Raw genomic sequence first — 23,221 nt, 5'->3', positions numbered from 1 at the left:
TGCTGGCTACTAACTTCGAGTCCACCTAGAGGTGCCTCACAAGAAAAGCTGGGTGGTCTACTTCTGAAAAATCAGCCATTGAAAACCCTGTGCAATACCGTTCTACTCTGACACACATGTGGTCACCATGAGTTGGAGTCAACTCAAAGGCAACTGGTTTTTTCTTCATTGTCACTAGTTTCCATCAAAATAGATAAGCTGAATTAAGGGGGCCTCAAAAGGATAGCCCGCCTTTGCCTTAGGGTTCTCTGAAAAGGCTCTTTGATCTTCTGCTCACAGCATAAGAGCTGGTTCCATCTCACAGCTACTCTGGGGTGCACCTGGCCATCCCCACTCTCCTTGTCACCTACAGTCAAGGAGTGTGAACTCACATATTCCACAGGATGGCAGAAGAGCCTCAGCTTGGACTCACCCACTGTCAGGATGTAGTTATACCACTAACATGGGGGGAGGGGGAAGAGATGACAGGTTGGGAGGGCATGAGAGCTAGATGAAAGATGTAAATCACAAATAGAGATGATGAACCTAAGTGAGGGGTATAAAGTGTCCACTCTAGGCCTGGGACATTGATCAACTGCAGTGGCACTCCCTTGGATTTGAGGGATTTGATCTATCTTCAGGAGCTTGTGATATTAAAATAAGTCCACCGAAAATAAGTGTGGGCCCCAGGGGGCTCTGGGAAGCATTTTAAGTTCTCTCCTTTGAGTAACTTCACCCCTGAACTTAGGCTCTGCTGGAATCAAAATCTAAAGGCGAGAAAGCATCTCTATCCCCCCTGCAGCCCCACCAACTCAAGGCCAACAGCACAGGCTACTGGTCAACTTTTCTCCCAGAGGCAGGGGGCTGCCATGGTTGTAGCTGGCAAAGCTTCCAAGGAGCTTCTTAGGCCCCTCTCCTCCAAGCAGGGAAATCCGGCTAGAGATAGAAAGGAAAACAGTCCTCACGGAACTTAGGGAAGGCCGATTCTGTGAGGGAAATGGTTCTCATGGCAACGGACTGCCCAATGGGGAGCCAGAGACTTCCTACAACCCTCTCAGAATCCACACAAGGCTAAACGGAAATGCTGAGGGGGGAGGGGGGAAATCCACATCCTAAATGCAGCTCTGGGTTTTGGTGGGGGAGGGAGAAGGTAGCTGGCTCCTGAAGTCACCTCATTTGTCCCTCTGTTGTCAGGTAAGGTTCTGTTAGTGCTGAGGAATCAAAGTCCATCCTAGGCGGCTGGCCTCCTGGCTCTGAGATTTCTAGGAGTGGGGAAATGACATGAACCACAGCATGGAAACCTAAAAATGTATTTTATTTTGAAGTTGTGCTTTGGATTTTCCCCAATCCAACATCTGTTGAGTGACAGTCTTAGGTTCATTCAAAGCATCTCCAAGCATACATACAATATTCCAGTTATCAACACTATTTTAAAGAATATACCATTTTACACAAACGTGACATACAAGTCAGACGCCACAACATTGCGATTCCCTGGAAGATCTAACTTCTCTTCTGAACATGAAGTACATATACACCAGCCCTTCCAGTGGTCTGTTCATATGTTGCTGGCGTCATCTCTCCTCTTCTCCTTGGGGAGAAACCAGGGTGCCCTGAGGAGGTTGGCTGAGACCAGTGTTTCCAGTTTACAGGCTGCTGGCTGCAAACTCCTCTGTTTTCCAAATTAGGATGCTGGCAGCCCCACCCTACCTCCCTCCCCTAAAGACTGACCCTTCAGAGTTCACACCAGGAACAGGATCTGCACCAAGAGGGGCAGAGCTGGGCTCTTTGATGCATCAGGCTGGTTTAGGCAGACATAACTGAGGAAGACTGGTCTCCCTAGGCCCTGGGTGGCCAGCTCCTTTTGGCTTTTTGGTGTAAAATCACAGTGTGCAACCTCAATTCCAGTTGACTGCAATGAACTCTGCCGAGAAGGACTGTCTTCCTATGGGTCCCCAGTCCTCTCGACAGGACCATCTCACAGGTGTCAAGAGCACCAGAGATGGGGAAGACAACTCAGCTCCCAGGGTTGGGAGCTAAGACTTGGTTTAGTAGGTGACCACTCACACACTGTTCAGTTCATGATGCAAATAAGCAGATGGACACTGACCAAGGGGATGGTGAACACAAGTCATGTACAAGGATGAAACAGAAATAAGGCAGGAAGCAACAGAATAGGTCCAAGTCTTTATCATTAAGAAAGCTTTGCCTTTACTTTCTCAGAGGTGAGTGTACTGGAGAGGGGACAAGGGCAAGTATGGATACCAATTTGATCAGTGGGATTAAGAGGAATGTAAAGTGAAGGATGGGGTTTCATTTTTGGCCAAGGAAACAGGTCCTTGGTATGAAAGTCCCCTGTGGGCTCAGGAGCTGTGTTAAGCCCAGGTGACAGAGCAGGACAGGCCACTAAACAGCAACGAAAACCAAGAACTCAAAGGACTGTGGGTTGCCTCTTATAGGCCGACTCATTGTACTACAGGAAGTCTTTGTTCTCCCTTCTAGCTCTTGGAATGGTTCCCGTGGTGTTCCAGAATATCCTTTTAATTAGTGATTTCCCACAAAGCTCCTCTTTTCCTTCACACAGAACAGAAAATCCACCACCTTCCATAGATCCAACTGCCAACTTCAAAAGGTTGGTCCAAAAAGGATCTTCTAGGCCAAAGATAAGAAAATTCAGATCTCCCTCCCTAATGGCAACCCATCATCTCTCCTGAAGTAAGAAAGTAATAGGCTTAAAGCACAGCTTGAAAACCAGGAAACACAGAGCAGTGAGTTTCAGCTTTAACTCAAGTAGCTGACTGAGACCCGAGAGCCTGGGAAGTAAATGTCTCCAGGCCTGGTACTCCTGGCACAGCACGATGCTAGAGGAGAGGGGACGAGTGGGCCCCAGCCTGGAGACCGCACTAGGGCACACAAGGGTATCATTTTCACCTTTGGGAGGGGAATCAGGAAAAAGGCCAAATTTTTTTATACAGCAAAGAATATTTTATTTACTTCAGATTCTGGCCTTAGGAAGACGTAGAGCTGTGGGGTCAAACTCCCTTCATTGCTCTTGTTTAGACAGGGATAGTGTCTCCCTTTAATCCAACCACAGCTCTCTAAGCCCTGCTGGTCCCTGAAGAGAGATCTTGTATAATAGCCAAACTTGGGGGTGAGTTTAGAACGAGTTTTCACCGGGGACAATTTTTAGGTTAGCAAAGCTGACTTCTTTTTTATATACATAGAATAATGAATTTTATGTTTGAAGTGCCTAAAAAAGTAGGAAGAAGAAGGACCCATTTCTTACCTTTGCAAACCTGCCATAAATATAATAAAACTCTCTTGAAGATTCTTTACCCTAAAAGGAACCGGCTATAAAACTGTCTTATACAGGAAAATGTCTTAAATGGAAAATGGCCCATCAGAGACAAAGATAGGAACCCGAGAAATGTCTATACATTCAGAAAAACTTCAGAAGCTCCTTACTAAAGAGTGGGTTGTACTTCCAGAGGACGGAGGGGAGGGGAGCAAAAGCAAACACCAATGACCAATTCACACCAATAGAAAGAAGACAGAGAGAAGGTCCCTAGCTCCAAACAGATTACAGGATTGAGTCCCATCCTGCTAAACTTCCTAGGTTGGAGAGATTTCAAGGGCTAGGTTCTCTGGCCCAGACAGGACAAGGATGTAACGGAAACAGAGACCCCTGGTGGCTCCTGTGTGAACTGCCACAATAACTTACAAAGAGACCAGTCTAGGACCAGGAGAGGCTACACATGCCAGAGACTAGAAAAACCTACAAGTGTTTAAGTGTGTGTGTGTGTAAGACAAAGAATGGACTATCTCTATAATCAGTACCCAAAACAAGATGCCACTGGGAGTTGGATGTCACTAGCCAACCATCTGGTCAAGACATCCCCTGTGGCTTGAGGGGACTGCAGCTTGAGCCATCTTCATGGCTTGCCTTGCCAGATTTCACAGTGACCTGATAATGAGAAAATCTATCTGCGGCTAACCTGGGAATGGCATGTACTGGAGCTGGCTGGATTACGACGACAGGGGGAAGCAGAGGGCGGGGGATGAGAAGGGAAGGGCGTTAACCAGGGTGTCATTCTCAAGGTTTGGGGTGATGGGAAGGCTAATTCCTGCAAGAACAACTTAGAATCTAATTTTCAACTTAAGTCCCCAAACTAGTTAAATAGGAAGATTTTCATAACAGTCTTCAGTCCCTACAGTCCCCTTGTCTAGAATGATTGACTTATGTCCATCAGACAGTACAGGACTTGTCGGAGGACTGTGGGGAAGCGGATGAGTTGACGGCAGGGCTAGTGGCATTTGTTTTGGGGAAGACAGCGGGCTTGGGTCGGGTGGCTGGTGGTTTGACCGGGGCAGCCATCTTGACGGACTTGACAGGCCGGAAGGTGCAAGCGATGTCCCCAGCGGTGCTGGCGCTGCGCTGGAAGGAGGGCTCGGGGTCCTTGAGGAGCTGGGTGTGCAGGGGGCTGGAGGGCTCCGATGTGGGGGCCACCACAGGGGAGGTTTTGAGTGGCTCCAAGGTGTCCAGAACCACATCAGGAGTGTGCTTGACGTTGCTCTGCCGCTCCAGCTCCCGCAGCTCATTCAGGGCAGAGTTCATAGTTGCCTCAATATCCTGCAAGACAGGAAAAGGAGGAGGTGAGGCCAAGACAGGGGGAGCCCCAAGGACCCTGTTGCCACAACCTAAGCCACATCGTGAAGATACCAGCTGCAAGGAGATGTTCAGGTTATTGTAGTTGGTCAAAGTCCTCGAGCATATTAAATGCTCGGAATGAGGGGCGGAGGGGACAGAATGATTTTCATTCTCATGAACTTTTTTTAGAAAGAGCAGTGTTGTTGTTGTGCGCTGTTGCCTTGACTCCGACTCACAGTGACCCAGTAGGACAGAGTAGAGCTCTGTAGGCTGTAATCTTTAGGAGCAGATCGCCAAGTCTTTTCTCCTATGGAGTGGCTGGTGGGTTCCAAGTTTTTAGCAGCTGAGCGCTTCAACCACTGCGCCACCAGGGCTCCTTAGAGCAGTAGAGATATTTTTTGTAAAAGAGTCCTCAGGCTGTAGAGATACATACTGAAATATCTACGGACAAAATGACATATAATTCAGTGGGAAGGGGGAAGGTGGGAGGGAGCATACATGGAGTCAGAGTGGCCTGGACTTCGGTCACGAGTACACTCACTACTCAATTCTCTCTGCTTTTATGTTTGAAATTGCAATAAATAACTTTTTAAAAAGCAGTAGAGATGAAGTATGATCTTTTGTTCTCTGGGACTTGAGGGCCAAAGGTCAAAAGAGGTCAGTCCTTTCTCCTCAAAGGCTGAGGGAAGGTTCCAGTGCCCTGTCTCTGCAGACTCATCAGGACCCCTGCCCCATCAACACATGGGAGTATTCAGCTTGATGAAGCCGTTTCCTTCTACCCAGCACCATGGAAGACAGGGGATCACAGAGTGACCAGGAGGGGGAGCCAAAGGCCACAGAGGCGAAAATCGCCCTCCACAATGACCGCAGAACTCTCCAGATCTGAGCAAACAGCAGTCCTAGCTGAGAGGCTCAAAGCAGAACCAAAGAACCTTTGTATGCAAGCCAGTTATTGTCCAGAGAGACCTCCCAGCTCTCCCCCTTCCCTTCCCACAAATGTGTGTTTGGAACCCCAATACCACCTGAAGACTCCTCTCTTGGGATTAGGGTCACATTGAAAGATTGTGTGTGCCAAAAAGGCGGACATGCTTTCTGTTGGCAGTGGTTCAGTCTCATTCATCCCTGCAGTGTTCTCAAATCTTAACAATGCTCAGCCCCACTCTGCAGCTAGAGCCTGTCCCGGCTGTGTACATATTTGGACATTGCTATTAGCACCTGGCCAAAGAGGGAGCTGGGAGGATTCCCATAGTGCAAGACAGACTGCAGCCAAGGGCTTAAGTAGAGGCGCAGAAATAGAAGGCTAGCAAAGCAAGAAAGACATCTCAGGCCCGTGGCTTAATACTGTGCTTGCCAGGTACCTTCCTTAAGCAGAGTACCGCCAGTAAGCCAATAGAGACCATACCCAGCCTCCACTGTCCCCTAGAAGACAGGGTGAAGAGAATCTCAACTCAGCTGAGACATGAAGACTGCAATGAATGAGCCCTTTGTTCCTACCTGGTCTAATGAAAATTATAGAGTTGGGAGAGACGTCTGAATGAACTGCTTGGAGTGGTCCCCGTAGTCAGATTTTTAGAGGCGGGGTTGGATCTCTAACGTTTCATGGAAAATAGAGAGTCGTCAGTGTGGCTCATACACGAAGGAAGAACCTGTAAGAGGGAGCTCATCGCCACTGCACTGAAGACCTGGGCTGGACACCCTTCTGCTACCTGAGCACCCGGCAGACCAGGAGTAGACTGCTGACTGACTGCCTGTCCATCAGGGGCCCAGAGATCAGCCTTGGGAAACGGGGTGACGGGGAAGGCAGAGTGATACAAAAATGTGGCCAGATCTGCATCTGAGCCTCAATCCTCGGGCAGTTTCACTGAAGTCTACCAGAGTCTCAAGACCCAAAACCTGGGTTACAAAAAAGATCTGACTGGACTCTATTAAAGAGCTGTATCTGTAACAACTGGCTTTAAAAATTATAACAGCCTTACAAATAGCCAGTGAATGAGCAAGAAGCCTGGACTCCTTTATTCTGCCTTCAGGCTCTTCTTGGGGAAAGAAAGACAGACAGATTGCGGGGAAGGCAGTTCCGATGTCCAACAATCCCTGACCTCAGTCTATAAGATACAGAGCGCTGTCTGTTCCCAGTGCTGTGACGCTTAGTGTGGGCAGCACACTGAGCAGCAGGGACGAGTCTAGACTCGGGCCAGGTGCTCGGCCAGGAAGAGCCCCCAGTTACCTGTGCAATGACCTCTGGGTCCATGGGACGGTGGTTATTGAAGCTTTTGGACCTTCCTGCTGTCACTGTCTTCCGGATCTGTGGGCTGTCCAGCCGATTCTTCAGGGATGAGTGGCGGCTGATGGAGTTGAGGCTTCCGTGCCCGCTGACGGAACACTTATCTGGCGCTTCCTTGGGGAGACTCTGGCTCATGATGGGCTGGGAGGACGGGCGGCAGCTAGCCCCCAGCCCCGGGGAGGAGGAGTCAGTCAGGGAACTGCTCAGCCCATGGCTTTCACTCCGAAATGTCTTCCGGATACCCCCAGATTCTGGCCGCTTCCTTTGCCTTCAATCACAAAGAGAAAGGGCGGTGTGATCAGGGAGCCCTGGCTCTGAGGAAGCTAGGATGAGTGAGAGGGGGGCAGGTTGCTGGGACCCAGGGGTTTCTGGAAGGAGAGGGAGACAGAGCATGCTCTCCTCAGTCTCACCTCCCTGGGTTTCTCCATGGCTCTGCTCCCCTGCCACCCCCCATCTGGACAGAGGAGGAATGGATACTTACTTGGTGGCTGTGAGTTTTGAGTTCTCAAGATGTAAGGTGCTGTCAGAAAAAAGCCCGATTAAGTGAAAGTTCAACAGGAGAAAGACTCAGGGAAAGGCCCCCTGCATTGCCTGCTTTGAACAGAAGCCAAAGGTCCCAGGCAGAAGAAGGATTCTCACCATCACCAAGGAGGTGGAGGATGGATGGGAAGAAGAATGTCGATTTTCCGAATTTTAGCGTGTCTCTTGATCCAGCTCCAATGAGACTGCAATCATTTTGGGCTCTGGTAAGAGACTGTTGCTGCTTATTCTGTAGACGTGGAACAGAGTATTTTTTAAGAGGACTCACTGCTGCAGAGTTGGGGCCAAGTGTGTGCATTTTCTCGGGGTGAAAACACATCCTCACCCTAACACGTTCTAAGTCCCTGAGGGCTGGTTAAACCCTGGCTCTGGCTCACTGTGGCCACTTCAGACCACAGAGGACTCTCATATGGAGTGGCCTGGCCTTCCTTGGGGGCCTCTAGTTCTACGGTGTTGCCTGCTGCTGAATCATTTCATTTTCTGTTGGCCTCAGATTTTAAAGAACTTAGTCTAAGAATCAATGGAACTTGTACTTGGGGATGGCAGCTGGGCTGTCCTGATCTTGAATCTTAAGGTAGATTTGGGCTGAGGCAGAGCTAAGGATGGAAAAAGCAAAGGAGCACGGCTCTGAGGACTAGGGGCAGGGCTGCGTTCCAAGGTTGTCCTGATCTCGTTCATGGGTGAGGTCTTCCTCATCTCTCCATGCCTGGGGCCTGGCCTAGAACCGAGCCCAGAGCAGCCACCCGGCCACAGTGCCTTTGCAGCGGCTTCAGCTTTGCGAGCCAGCTGTCTTTCAGTGGAAAAGGATGTCCTCAGAGTCTTGTAAGGCCCAGCCGGAATGTCCCTTCCTCTGCAGTCTTCCCAGGACCACTAAGTCCAACCTCAGGCAGAATCGATTACTCCCTACTGTGGTCTTTCAGAGCATCGATGCCACCTGTACATATGGCATTGACCTTGCCAGGCATCAATGGCATTTGTATATACGGTATTGACCTTGTCAGACTGTGAGCTCTGAGATCACACACCATGTCTTATTCATCTCTGAATAATCAGAACTGGTGCTAGGTGCTTAATAAATGTGTGGAACTAAAGGGAAATGTCACATCCTAATAACTGCTGATTTCCGTTTTCCACTCGAGGGCGGCCAACTCACAAAGCTAAAACTGCTAAGAAGGCACATGGTTGGGGTGGCTGCTCTGGCCCGGCCTGGGCCAGGCCCTGGGGATGAAGATGAGGAAGAGTGCCTGCTTTCAGGGAGCTCTCAGTCTGGTGGGGGGTTCGAGCGTGCAGGGATAGACGCTACCACACAGGTACTTACAATGCTTTGGGAATACAGAATAAAGACACCTAACTCAGCCCTGGGCAGCTCAAGGGTGTCAGAAAGCCTTGCCCAAGGAGGTCCATCTGTGGCCTGAGTCTTGAAGAAAGAAGAGGAGTTGACCAGGGGAGGGTTCAGCCTGTGTGGAGGCAAGGCTGAAAGGCGGAATCACTCCTGAGGGCAAACATGCCTGAGGGCTGCCGTTCTCCCACCTACTCTGGGTCTGAAGAGGCCACGGTGATGAAAGCTTGTCCTCCAAGAACCCCATCGCAAGAATCCTGACACCACCGAGCAAGGAGTTCACAAGGTCTGCCTCGATTTTCCCGCAGGTGCTCATCTTTCTATTTCATCTACTACTCTTTACGAGTCCTTTGTATGAATGGCATCAACTATACAATGGCTTGAGAATGTGTACCTAACTAATTATCTAACTCTCCCTCCACCAACCCTGCCCTGGTTTCTGGGTTAATTATAGGCCTTGGATCTTGTGATTACAGGCTTATAATTAACATAGACTTGTAAATAAGGAAAAAAATCTGATTAGCCCACAGTTACTCTTTACTGGCTCGCCCTCCCAGCAGGGCAAGTACGCTGGAGGGAAAGAAAGAAAATCTGCCATCTTTTTTTACTGGCCTGACTTCAATGATAACTACACTGAATTTAGTGAGCTGAACAAGCGACTTTGCTAACTTGAGGGTGAAAAGGATGGAAAACAGCCACGTGCCCCAGCCACACCCCCTGCTACCGCCTGGATGGAAAAAAGCCAAGAGATCTGGGCGACCTGGTGCAGTTCAAAGACAACAAGCATCTTTTATTCTCCTTCCAGTTTCAGTGTCCGGAGGCTACGGTTAACAGGGTTTCCATGTGCAAATCGTTTCATTCCTCCAAAGCCAGAGGGGAATAAAAACTGTGCATCATTTCCAATCCATATTCATCAGGAGTGCCCTGGGGCTTGTCATCCTGCTGGCACTGGGCCAAGTTTCAGGGTCTGGCGGAAAGAGGTCTGTAGGCATTGGGACTTGATGTCTGGCCCCTTGAGATGAGATTAGTGCTCCAATAACCTGAACGTCTCTAGGGGCAGCAGCACACAGGCTTGGAGTCCCCTTAGACAGCCAGATCAGGTGTGGGTGGAGTGAGAACCCGGTGTTGCTAACAGCCACAAGGAAAGCTGGAGGTCAGAGTTCAGAGCCTGTGGACAGGAGTGGGGATCTGCAAAGGGACTGGACAGGGCACAGAAATACACAGGTCTAAAGCAATAGGGGGAAAAAAAAACAGGCAAATTCTTTCTACTGGTGTGAAAGGGTAGAATAAAAGGGGACTCAGGGTTAGGCAATGAATAAAGAGCTCCTGCAAGAGCTTTCCTTTGAGGCGTGGTGGTCTCCTTTCCACCAGGAACGGATGCAGGACGGCGGAGAAACAGACACACAAAATCAAAACAAACCCCCCCGGGGCAATAGTGGCCTAGGGGAAGACACAGCAGACTTTGGGCCTTTGGATGGACAAGGGGCAAGCGGGACATCACAGACCATGATTTCCATAAGAACTGGAAAAGAGGGAGCACCTCGAAGGAACAGTACGAAACTGAGTTGCATAAAAGGACCAAAGCTTTGGCCAAAGTTTCAGCCCTAAGATTGCCTGGATGATCTGAGCTGAGACACTGCAGCAACACAGAGAAGGGCACCCTTCCACAGCATGATGGCAGCCAGCTGAAGACCTGGACCTGCCGAAGAGGCCTGCGAAGCTTCCTCAGCCATGCAGGCCGTGAGGCTGGGGGAGCTGGCCCTGAGTGCAGCACAGACATGGAGGAGGTTAGGCCGGAGGGTGAGGCTGGGTGTGGCAAGTCATTCAGGGGAGCAGAAAATGAAAAGCAGCGCTTACTTGTTGATGTTTGCAAGATAAATATCGGCTACATGACCCCCACTGGGACAGCTGGCCCCCGCTCTGGCTGTCACCTTTTCTTCAGGTGGCTCAGAAATGACCTCAATCTCAGACTTGGGGCTGGACCTCTCCACGACACCGTCCTCGCTGGGGGAGAAGGGGCAGGCAGGCAGGGAAGAGGGAAAACAACAACAACACAAAAAGCAGTGTTAAATCGGCAAGATGGCCCCCCGACACACACACAACCCCACACGGCTCTGACGCAGCAGCGACACCTGGCTGGGCTGGCTCTGTGAGCACAGAGATGAGGAAACCTAAGGGCCTTTGGAGGGCTGTTTAAATAAAAATAAATAATCCAGCTTGGTACTGCAGGCTCCTCAGCTCCTCAGGAAAGCTTCACTAGGGGGCACCTGGATTCCAGGCATCTGCCTTCTGCCCCATGCTGCTTTCCTGGGGTGGCTGTGCTGGGCCACCCTCCTGGAGAAGGAGGCGGCAAATCCAGGCTGTTGTTTATCTGCTGAGGTTCTGAGCACTGCTGGTAAGGACAGTCAGCTCTGCGGCGGCTCTGGAGAGGCCGGCGTTGAGGCAGGATACCGCCACACTCAGTTGTAGGCATTGAGCCCTGCTTAGAGCTTCCAAGCCGGTCCCAGGTCTCTCTCTCCACTGCTCTCCTGGCCCCTCTGGCTACTGATGACAAAGAAAGCCCCTTCTCCCCCACAATTCATCTTCTCTCGGTCCTGTAGTGAAGTCATAATGCTAAATTTGGGAGAATCTCCTGTCCACGCACAGATCGCCACCAGGTTTGCGATGTTATCAACAGAGAGAGGATTTCCCTGCAGAACGAGCCGGGGAGAGGCTGGGAGGGTGCAGACTCATTCAGGATATCAACCTTTAAAAAATAATATTAAGGGAAGGACTAAAAACGCTGGCAGCATGGTATCCAAGGGGAGGGAGTGGGGCAGAGGGCAGGGAGGCAGGCTTGGGTGGGGAAACAGGGGAAAAGCCTTCCTGCCTTCAAAAGTGTGGGAACCAACCGGCAGCCATCTGATGAAGTCTCTCTTGGACCTGTTCAGGCTCTCATTGTTCCTGACAGCCTTTTCCCTCCTCTCTCCCATCCTCCCCGAATCAGCCTCATCGGTGTTAACTAAATTGGGTTATTTCCACAAGACTGCTTAAGCTAGATGTCTCCTAGAAATGTAGCTCATTACTTTCATTTGCAAGTGGAAAGAACCATCAGTGGCCCAAATGGTTGAGGTAAGCATAGCTGTTTAAAAAAAAAAAAAAAGAAGCAAAACTGTTTTCCTGTCCTGATCCTTCCAGAAAGAGAATGTAGGTGGTCATATAAAACCCACACTATCACTCATCAGGTGTAAGTATGGATGAGTGCTGGCTGGCAGGTTTCTAAAACAAGTAGGTCAGGGAGTGGGGAGGACAGAGGATGGAGAGATTAAAAAGACAATTCTCCATTGAGTTTGGGGCCCTCTGAGGAACTGTGTGGAGCCTCAGGACCTCGTTGGCACCCCCGGGGGTTGGTCTCTCATACACTCCTACGTTCCAGAAATGTGGTCTCACTTCTACAGTGCAGCCAGTGACCCCTAAAGGTGCCAAGGGGCCAACGTACGTGTCTTGGACCACGATGTACTGATGGGGGATGAGTCCGTCAATGCCATTGTGCCGGCCTTCCCACCAGTCGTCGGAAGCCCGCTGGTACAGCAGCAGGGATGCCCCCTTCTTGAAGGACAGCTCTCGGGCTGTCCGGCCCACGTAGTCAAACTTGGCAATGGCCTCGATGGGCTCACACTCTGAAAGGGGCAGGAAAGAAGGAAACATATGTTGTCGGGACCCATGGACTCAGGAAACTGGGAGGAAAAGCCCAATGAGATGAATTTAGAGTGGTGGGTAGACGGCCCAGTGCGAAAAATAAGCCATGGAGGAGGTAAAGCAGGTAATTCCCATGCAGACTGTGCCACTGCTCTGAAAGCACTGTGTCCGCTCCCCTGCCCCTGCTCACGCTGTTCCCTCCACCTGGAATGCCCTTGCTTTCCTCTGCCTGATGAAACACATCGAGACACAACTCAAACATCAGCTATGGGAATTCCATAGCTCTCCATACTTACCCTATGACTGCACTTGCCATACTGTGTTTTTAGGCATTATGTATTTTCTGAGGAAACCCTGGTGGCGTAATGGTTAAGAGCTACAGCTGCTAACCAAAAGGTCAGCAGTTCGAATCCACCAGCCGCTCCTCGAAAACCCTATGGGGCAGTTCTACTCTGTCGTATAGGGTGACTATGAGTCGGAACCGACTTGATGGCAATGGTTTTTTTTTTTTTTCTTTTCTGATTATAAAACAACTCTATTAATTACAGAAAATGTAGCCTATTGTATTTTATATAATTTATTTATGTGTCCATTCCCCCAGTGGAACATGCGCTTTTATAAAAAGAAAGTAATTTACCCAATCAACTTTTCAAAAAGCAAAATATGGAAATACACTTTGTGACCAATATATGGAAAAATACGCATGGAAGTGATCTGAAAAATTAAAAGGCCTTTGAAAATACAATGTATCTTTACTTTTGTGTGCATTTCTGTCTCCTCGTCTCTAAAATGAAGATAACAAGAGTGCCTATCTCATGTTACTGTTACGAGAAGTCAATTATAGTTTATAACAGTGCTTAGAGCAGTGCCTCACCCACAGTAAATGCTATGTGAGAGTCATTCATTGTCGTTATTATTATAATGATCTCTTCTAGGTGGAAGAAGAAACCGACAATGAAAAGGAGGCTCACAGAGACCTGGGCCCCAAGGTGAAAGTCAGATACTCTAGGCAATAGAGAGAAAGGCTGCTTTAAAACAAGATGGTGCCCAGACAGCCCCAGCTGCTGGGTCTGCTCCCTGAACCAGCCGGGCTGGAGACTCTACCACAGGAGCAGAACACAGAAGTGGGAAAAACTCAGCTTTTGAGGTCCGTCTAAACATCCCAATCTCAGTTCTGTTCAACCTTGGATCTGTGGCTTGACCTTTCGGAACTTCATTTTTTCTCAACTATAATATAAAAGCCATATCTACTGGGCTGTCTCAAACTAGGGACTGTGATGATGAAGATGTAAGGTATGTAAACTCCCTAGCAGTACTGGGCACAACATAAGCCCTAACCAAATACTCATTTCCCAAGTTCATCTACTCCCCTTCTACGAGGCGGTAAACTAAAAGACTGATCCTTCTGGCATCAGGACTAAAATAAGCAGTCCTGATTTTTTTCTCCTTTAAAAGCTTGCCTGGGATTGCAGAATTCACAGCAAGGTAGGGAAAGCTCCACAGACTATGCCATTTTGTTCTGGTGCCCAGAAAATTCTGAGGCCCCTTGTCAGCTGCTGAGACTTCCAGAGCCCAAGTGATCCAGGAATGGAGGTGGGAACTGCTAGAAGGAGGGAAAAATATGCTGGCTGGACAGACCCTAATAAATCACGGGCACTGCTGAGGGGCCCGTGGATGACAGCTGAGCATTCCGCCTCTTGATGTACGCCAGCCAGGCTGCTCAGTGCTCCCAGGGCTGTACTTTGGAAAGGGTCAATCTTTCCAGTCGGCAGGCGTGAAAGTGTGTGGTTTCTGCATCTTGATTCCTGCTCCCCTCTGGCTTGCTTCTGTTGGGCTTTTGGCACCCAGCTCCTCTATTCCCCAAGTGAACTGTCAAATGACCTCTCCTTGGCTTTAGTCTCCAGCTACCTGGCAGGAGTCTGGGCTGTGACAGGGGCCTAGGCATCATGCTGGTCTCAGGCTAGACAAGGAGCTGGGAGGTGAGTGAGTGGGAGGGAGTTGGAGCAAGACGGCTGAAGAGCTACCAGAGGTCCAGCGCTTCCCCTCTAGTTTAACACAGGGACCATTCTTGAACTATTTGGGAAGGTGGGCTGTCTCTTCGAGGAAAAGAAGGAGTGAAGGTGAGGAGTTTTTGAGTTCTCTGCCTTCCTTAGGGCACTGCTAGGCAGGAATGAGGGATATATACCCAACCACTTCCTCTGCTTTATCCCTGGTGGCCCCACTGATCAGGAAGCAGGGCCCCATACCGTCATCACTCATGTGGTGCTCTGTGGTCACATCCTGGGCTGAGTCTTCGGCCGAGGTAGTCTCTCCATGAGGGCTATCACTGCAACAGAAGCGAGAGTGACCAGGATGTCAGGCTTTGGCTTACAGAATTCCTGCCTTCCCGTTCACACAGCCTCCTTGGAGCCCAGGCGTGGAATCTGTCTTCTCAATACCTTAACTGTACACAACGAACAAATGCTTATAATGAAACAGAGGGCTCCAGAGGTTCTCCAGTCCAGTTCCTGGTACAAAAACCACTTGAGGCTACTTGGAGCTTAGACTTTCTTCAGACAAAGGGAAGCCCCTCTGAACTTATAAAGTCAAGCTCTTCAGCCAATTCAGCTCCTCAAGGGCTGGTTGTCTATGTGAATTATGAATGATGCAGGCTTCCTGGTTCGAAAGAAGGGAAATACTAGGCTTTAGCATTAGAAACAACTGGATCCGAAAAACAGCTCTGACTCTTGGTAGCTGTTTGACCCTGGGCAAGTAACTTAGCCTCTTTAAGCCTCAGCTGCCTAATCAATGAATTGAGAATAATTATCTGTATACCTCACAGAGTTGTGTGAGGATGCAATGAAATAACTTAGACTTTGGCACAGAAGGAGTTCTTAATAAGTGGTACTTCTTTTCCTTCTTCCTCATCTTGCTTGATGCCTCTAGGTTGCTTTGTGGTTTAGCCTCTCTACTGGTGAGAAAGTGAGAGGCGAGTCAGAGAGCTGGGTGGAAAAAAGATAGGGGAATAAGAATCTGTTGTGGGCTAGACTCAGCAAGAGACCAGGGGATGGAAGTCAGGTCAAGTTCTTGAAAAACTAAAATGCTTGGAATCTGAAAACAACCAGGGTAGAGAATCGAGAAGAGCCTGGGAAGTCATTAGTAAAGTGGTTTCTGCTTCTGCTCTCCTGGCTCGGGGACTTTAACATACATGGGGATGGGCACCAGGACGTTCTTACTTCCTGATAAAAACCCTCTTCCTTTCTAAAGTTCCCTTCTCTGGCAGTAGGCAGTAACAAGTGAGCCTTTCCAGGTGGCCCTATGGAGGTACCATCCCTCAGAACCATAGCCTGGCCTCCCTGCTTCTACTCTTGAGCTCTACAGCCTCTCCCTCCCCATGGGATGGGTCGTACAGTCCTAGGAAGTTCCTCAAAGACCAAGTGACCAGTTCAGAAGCCACTCCACGTGGACTAAGTCAGTTTGGGGGTTTCCCAGATGCCAGAGAACATTCTGGAAGAACATCAATAGGGATTCCTCTTTGTCAAAAAATGTGGATACAATTTATTGTTTTCTGGGCTTGAAAACCCTCTAATGAAACTGGTGACATTCTGGAACCTTTGGGGGCTCAGAGTATACAGGGTGAGGGCTCGCTTCCATTAGGGCTGAGTTAGGTTACGTGGCCATCCACTAGAGCAATGGCTCTCAAACTTCTGGCAACATCAGAATCCCCTGAAGGGCTTATTAGGAAACAGGCTGTCCCACCCCTGGAGTTTCAGATTCAGTATGTCTAGAGTGGAGCCTGAGAATCTGCATCTCTAACAAGCACGAGAGGCAGGTCCTGCTGGTCCAGGGACCCCATTTGAAAACCACTGCCCTAAAGGCAACAGAGCTATCTTTAAGGTCCCTTCCAGCCCTAAAACCCTAGTTCTTCCGTTCCACAACTCCGCCGCCAGCAACACCCCTCAGGCTCGCCAACACCTGGCCTCTCAGAGGCAGACCACCATGTCACGCAGTAGGCAGTCCTAGAAAACCATGCTCCACACTCAGGAAGGTTTCGAGGCTGGTAAGGGTGGTGAAATGGGATTTGTTTCTCTCTACTGCTGCAGGCCAAGCAGCCTGGTACTCTCCTTTCCCTGACCATTCTGGTCATTCTCCTAGGCTCTTGCTACAACCTCCCTTACCTCTTTCATTGGTCTTACTTCACTGGCACTGTTCTCTCTTCCCAAAAAAGGAAGAGGAGAGGATGGAAGCCTTCAGAGAGGGTGTGAATCCAGTGGGCAGACCGTCCACTCATCCCAAGGTCACTGACTCTTGATCCCTGGGTGCTTCTGGCCTGAGGCCCAGGGGCCTCCCACCCAGGCTGCAGTAGTAACATTCCCTGACTAATCTTGTGGTCTTTCTGGAGGCTGCAAAGAAGTGTCTGATGTACAACAAACTTAGTGGGGCTGGGAGGACACTTTGGAGAAAACTGCAGAAAGAGTCACCTTTCCCTGTCCTTATGGGTCACACTCCTTCAGGGCTCTGTCTGCTCCACTGGGCTGGGTCTGATAAGCAGGGCTGTGGGGACTCTGTATCCTAGGGAACAGCCAAGAGCCTGCAGTGGTTTGATATTTGGGAAGTGAAGGTAGACCTTCTATCCATCTCTTGGATGATGGTACAGCAGAAACTGGGATCACCATTCCAAAGCTTCTCAATAGTTGAATCATTCATGAAAGGGGTAAACCGACTCTCTGCGTCACACGCACAAGGACAGTTCCCTGGAGCTTATCAGCTAGTAGGCCGAGAACCTCTCTAGTCACCAGCAACCATCTGTCAGCGACTAAAAGCTTTCTCTCCAAGCTGACAAGCCTATGTTTTTCCAACTCTGACCCAGATGCTGGGACCTGCAATATGGCAAAGAGTAAATCCAAGGATCTCACTGAGGATATTAGGTTCACAGACACATGAGTATCATTTTCTTTGCTCCTTGGGCAGGAGGCTCCTTCTGTGGGGGTCGGGGAGAAGCATGGACCAATTGGCTTCTAATTAAGTAAACAACCTCCCCTACCTCAGTTGATAGCAATGGGGCTGGAAGAATTGGTTCCAGATGTTGAATTCAGACAGAATCCGATTTGGGCTGGCTTATGCTTCCAGCTCAGGCTGAAACACCATTTAGGGGGAGAGCAGACGGGGAGGGAAGGGACATTAGGGAGTAGAAGAGAGAAGCAGTTGTCTTTGTGGTTAGTGAAAAAATGACCCTGTAGGTGGTATCCTGGGAGGCCGTGTGGGGTAGTGGATGGTGTCCTGCACTAAGAAGGGTGGTGTAGGCAGTCCTCACTGCGGTGGCCCGAAAGATGATGTCACTGGCCTCTCTGGGTCGCAATGACTTCATCTGTAAAGTGAAAACAGTGACTTTGCAGAGTGAAGACGTGCTCCAGGGGCTCCTTTTAGATCTCTGCTCCCTGGCTACGGTCATGGAAAACCCTGCCCTGCAGAATGTGGCCCACTTCAGAGTGAGACCGTGGCTACCCAGTCAGAAACATAGCTTATCCTTCTTTCTCTTTACAAAGTCCTGAAGCCATTCAAAACTATCATCTCACAAACTCACAGTCAGGAAATGGTGACTCATATCTAAGTTCTTCCCGGTAAAAACAAAACTCCCTGGGACCAAGGACCACTTCTCTCACAGCACACAGCACGCAGCAGGGTGTGAGGCCCTGCTGACTGGTGAACAGAAGTTCTATACACAACTTTATAGACTCTCCTGTCTTGGAGATTATTAATGTTACTATTACTGCTATTGTCTTTCAGAATGGCCCCTCACCATTCAGAACTCATAAAAAAGGGAGGTGGCATGAAGTGGCACTTCCTCCGTTGGTTGAGTCAAGGTGAAGACTGCCTACACCACCCCCACATGCTGGCAGCCTGATGAGTCTGTAAGTGGGGGGCCAGAGGACCTGGGTGTTTCCCTTTGGCTTTCACTTGGCCATCTGGCCCCTACGCCAGTGAGTTGGTGACTCCCTCCCCTTCTCCAGCCCCTTACCAGTAATCCTCCATGCTTCCTCCTCTGCTGTAGACAGGGCCTTCCAGCTCCCTGGGGTTTGGGAAGATGTTTTCATGCTGGATGATGATGGTTTTGATCAGCTCATTCACGTGGGCTTGGCAGGACACCTGGTCATGGCCCTCCGGCACTGACATCAGCGAGGGCCCGAAGCAGATGGCGAGGTTGTAGGGGTCCATCATGTTCTCTTCACTGAACTGTGATAAACTGGAGGAGAAGGGAAAGGGGGCAAGCTGGAGAGCACTTGCATGAATGCCCAAAACCCACAATCACAGGAGGCACTGCCAAGGGCAAAAGCAGAAGGTCCACAAATTGCCACCTGCCTTCCCGGACGTCAGAGCCCTTCCAGAAAGCAGAGCTGGGGAGAAGGGAATGACTACCACTACGGTCATTCAGGAGCCAAGGAAAGGCAAAGTGGAGGCGCCTGGCCCACTTTTTCTCATCCTGGTGAGAAAGGAGCAGAGTTGACTCCTTACAGCTCTGACCCTTCCCCTTTCTCCAGCTACCCTTTCAAATACTACTTACCACCCTATTACCCACCTCCACCCGGGACCTTATCCACCAAATCCACTCTGCTTTGAGGACATACCACTCTGCAGAGCTGGATACCGCTCCCACCGACCAACCCACTAAGCTAACAAAGCAGACGGGGACCCTCAGGCCGCCCCGGTGATTATATGGTCAGAAGACATAGGTATTGTGTATGGCGTATGTTCTTTTATAGCAAAACAACCAATTATTAGAGAAATTCCATTCTAGGCTCTAGACTTATTAAAAAAACAAAACAAAACAAAAAAAAACCAGCCAACCGATTAGCTTTTGCATTCCATCAAGCCAGTGCATTTCTTTCTGGAGGAGCTAATGCACTTGTTTCTCATTCTCATAATAGCCCCCTCTACTGTCATGTGCAGGATTTACTCAGGGAAAGGTCAGCATGCTGTTCAGCTTCTGCTCGGGCTTCCTCTGGATGCTGACTGACTTCATTATTGAGTGTTTATTTATTCTGGGAACTCCTCCTTCTCAGCTGGCAGCTGCTTCAGCCATACCTCCAACCTGGCCAAGGACTCAAACCCTTCAAAGAGCCACTGTACCTATTGAGTCCCCACTGATCCTTGCCTGACCAGGCATTGAGGGCTGGGTCAGCTCTAGATATAGTCTCCCAGCTGGCCTCAGAGCTGTCAGCTTTGCTAAGGAGTTCTGCCCTGTTCACGGCCACTAGCATGGAGCCCTCAGCACCTGATTCTGACAGACCCTGAGAAGAACCCAAAGCCTTTTGATGCTGAACTAGAGGCTTGAGACTCAGCAGTCTTCACCTGAGTAACTGTTCTTCAGAATTAGGCAGAGTTTATTTCTAGTGTACCCCAAATTCAGACTCAAATCACCAAGCCGGTCTCTCTCCATTCAGTGGTCCTCTCTGATATGTACCTGTGTCCCCTAGACAATTATTGCGGGGAGTGAGTACGATGGATGTAAACAGCTGATATGAGGAGAAAGGGTTGAGAATCACTGTTCTATGTGATCTAGAATCAAACGCAAGAGAGGCCCACCATGGTCACAGAGCTCAGCGGCTGGATTGTTTTACAGGATTCTTTTTTTTTCCTTCTTTTAATTTTATTTATTTCGTTGTGTTGTTGAGAATACACACAGCAAAACATACAGTTCAACAGTTCCTACATGCATAATTCAGTGACGTTAATTACATTCTTCGAGTTGTGCAACCATTTTCACCCTCTTTTTCTGAGTTGTTCCTCCCCCATTAACATAAACTCGCTGCCCCCTAAGGTTCCCATCCAGTATTTTGAGTGCTTCACAGGATTCTTAGAGATTTAATTTTATAACCGGTCCCTGGCTTTTGAGTTAAAAGGGAACAGCAATTTTAAAAAGGCTAGGGGAAGTTTGCAAGGCTATTCCTTGGTCAAATTAAAACTGGAAAGAGAAAGGAGAGATAATTACTTTGGTAATCTCAGGAGGGATCACTGAAGCAAGAGGTGCTACAAGGCTACAGCTTTGGCTAATCCCAGACTGGTCAATTCCTAGTGTCATGGAGGGACAAGGATGGAGGAAGACCCTATTTCTTTAATGTGATCTGACAATGTTTTGGTAACATGGAAGAAAACCAATAATTTCTGGGAAGCCTAACAGTCAAAGGGAAACAAACTCGAGCCCTGAGAGACCCAAGCAAAATTCGGTGAAAAATGAGGAATCCTGCTAAGCCTACAAAGGTAAGGACTGTTCAATTCTTTGGTGGTTACAATGACCAGGGCCTGGAGGAGGACATAGCTGCCAGGCCTGTGGTCTCATGGGTCCAGGTCCGTTTCCTTACTCTCATCAAAACACAGACCGAGATCCTCTTCTCTCTTCCAGTCTACAATGGGAACACCAAAGTGTGGGGGCTAAAGCAGTGGTGCTTAACCATTTGGGGGCCACAGGGTCCTTCAAGAATCTGACGAAAACTGGGAGTTCTCCCCTAGAAAGATTCATATAAGTGCACATACAAATGTACACAATTTTGTATAAAATGTTATGGTGCTAATAACCCTTACAGACCCTAAAGTCTATCCATTGTAAGACTTCAAACACCGGATTTTTATTTTTAAAGAAATGTCTATAATATATATACTGGTAACAGCTCCCTCTTTAATTTTTTTTTTTTTGGTATTGGCTTATATACATGCCTTCTCCTCTGAGAGTTGTGCTATATTTTATTCTCCTAATTGCTTTGAATTAATCATCTTTTGTGCATCCTAAAAAGGCTCAGCATATGGGGTTGCTATGAGTCAGAATCGACTCAACAGCAACGGGTTTGGGTTTTTTTGTGTGGTTGTTAGGAGTATAGGCCTTTTCGGGGTAGTGAGACGATTAGGACTGGGGTGGAAAACTTGTTTTTCATCACACACTTTTCGGGACTTTACAATTTTCAATAATATGCATTTGTCTCCTCGATTAAATTGAACAGGAAAAAAACAACATTCCAAGGATTTTAGAGTTAAACGGACCTGGTTTTGAGTCCTAGCTCTGCTGCTTACTAGTTCTATGACTTTGTTCTAGTTCCCTAGTATCTTCATTGTAAAATGGGGGCGATAATGGTATCTCCTTTATGGGGCTCTTTTGAACATTAAATGGGATAATATATGCAAAGCATTTAGCACAGTGCCTGGCCCATATGTGATGTTCAAAAAAATTTTTTTCTATAATTTTAATATCCTGATTGCTTCTTGATATAGGATCCTTGATTCTAGGCAGGAAATGGAAGGTGGGGCTGCCAACGTTTGGTAGTGGTTAATTTACAGGAATTTACCTATCTTCTGCCCCTGACAGGCATTGTCTAATAAGCTGAGGACTCTAGATCCCAAAATCAAAACCGTAACCCTTCAAGGAGAACGCTAAGCTTTGGACAGGGTGTTTTAAACATATGACATTTCACTCAAAAAGTTTCAACTTCACAAGCCCCGGGAGTTTGATTTGGCAACAACCAAAAGACTATGGGTAAGATGTTATGCATTAGAGTTGATTCAAGGTTTGAAAGGGATGAAGAAAAATTATATTACTCACTAAGACCTCAGGCAAAATCTGCAGATGAGAATCCATCAGGCCTTTCCAGGCTTTCACGATAGAAGACATCACAATTACCCCCTATAAATCTATGCTATAGCAGCCTTCCATGGATATCCCCGAAGGGTTCTCGAAGAGACAAGCAGTGAAAGGCAATGCTGGCAGATTCTTTCCGATGGCCCTTCCTGACTCCCCTTACCCACAACCTCACGGTCACTCATCTTCTGTGCTCCCCACATCTATTAACTCCTGTGCTGTGCCTTCCTTCCTGGACAATGAATTCCACCCTCTCTCACCCGTTCCGGAATATCACTCAAGCAACTGTCCTTGCTCTCTCCTTCATCATCTAGTGATCTACTGATCATTCCCATGGGCGTACAAACATGCAGCAATTCCTCCCACCTTAGTCCCATATCCCCACCCAGTTACTGTCCCATTCCTCTGCTCCTTTATAATAAAATTCCTTCAAAGAGTTGTCTGCATCTGCCATCTCCAACTCTTCTGCACCCCTTCTCTCTTGAAATCCCCAGGATTTTGCCCTTCTACTCTACCAAAGCAGCACTCATCAAGGCCACCAATGACACCCATGCTGCTCAGTCAATTCTCAGCCCTTAGTCGACCTGTCAGTGCACGGAACTAAAGGGCTAGTATCCTTGAAACACTTTCTCCATGTGGTTTCTGGGACACTGTTCTCTCTCAGTTTTCCTCCTACCTCATTGCCGCTGACACCTCACTGAGGCCTCCCCTGACAAATGCATTTTAAAGAGCATACCCTCACTCCTACCCTGGGCATTCTACAACCCCGCTACCTGCTTTACTACTGCTTATTTATTTTGCCTGTCTTCTTCCAACAGAATGCAGTCTCCATGAGGGCAGAGACCATGACTGCTTGGTGCACTATTATATAGCCAGCGCCTGAAACAGGGCCTGGCACATTGGTGTCATTGTTGTGTGCTGTTGATTGATTCTGACTCACGGTGACCCTATAGGACAGAGTAGAAATGGCCCATAAGTTTCCTAGGCTATAATCTTTATGGGAGCAAGTCTCCCATAGAGTGGCTGGTGGGTTCGAGTAGATGCTTAATAAATATGTGTTAAATAAGTGAATGGATAAATACATAAGCAATAGCAACTCTCCAAGATAATCCAGATATGCTTCTACTTGTCCAGCTGCACTTAGAAGCCAAA

The 23,221-nt window shown here is 48.6% G+C and overlaps 1 protein-coding gene across 13 annotated transcripts in view; it reads right to left on the bottom strand.

The window, feature by feature from the left end:
* Positions 1-1,275: 1,275 nt before the first annotated feature.
* SRGAP2 (SLIT-ROBO Rho GTPase activating protein 2) overlaps positions 1,276-23,221 on the bottom strand; it is a 298,674-nt gene continuing 276,728 nt past the window's right edge. For 4 of the 13 annotated variants that reach the window (XM_049858123.1, XM_049858115.1, XM_049858117.1 and 1 more), the window contains 7 exons: positions 18,464-18,688; positions 14,712-14,791; positions 12,266-12,446; positions 10,645-10,791; positions 7,390-7,428; positions 6,852-7,176; positions 1,276-4,609 (listed from right to left, as the gene is read on the bottom strand). In XM_049858123.1, the coding sequence (XP_049714080.1) occupies positions 4,226-4,609; positions 6,852-7,176; positions 7,390-7,428; positions 10,645-10,791; positions 12,266-12,446; positions 14,712-14,791; positions 18,464-18,688 (1,381 nt within the window). In that variant the 3' untranslated portion in view covers positions 1,276-4,225. The other 9 variants (XM_049858119.1, XM_049858118.1, XM_049858120.1 and 6 more) reach the window with 8 other exon arrangements.

The sequence above is a fragment of the Elephas maximus genome, chromosome 18 (genome assembly GCF_024166365.1).
Source record: "Elephas maximus indicus isolate mEleMax1 chromosome 18, mEleMax1 primary haplotype, whole genome shotgun sequence".
NCBI classification, from domain to species: Eukaryota; Metazoa; Chordata; class Mammalia; order Proboscidea; family Elephantidae; genus Elephas; species Elephas maximus.
The sequence above is the reverse complement of the archived record's forward strand: the minus strand, read 5'-3'. Positions and strand labels throughout refer to the sequence as shown.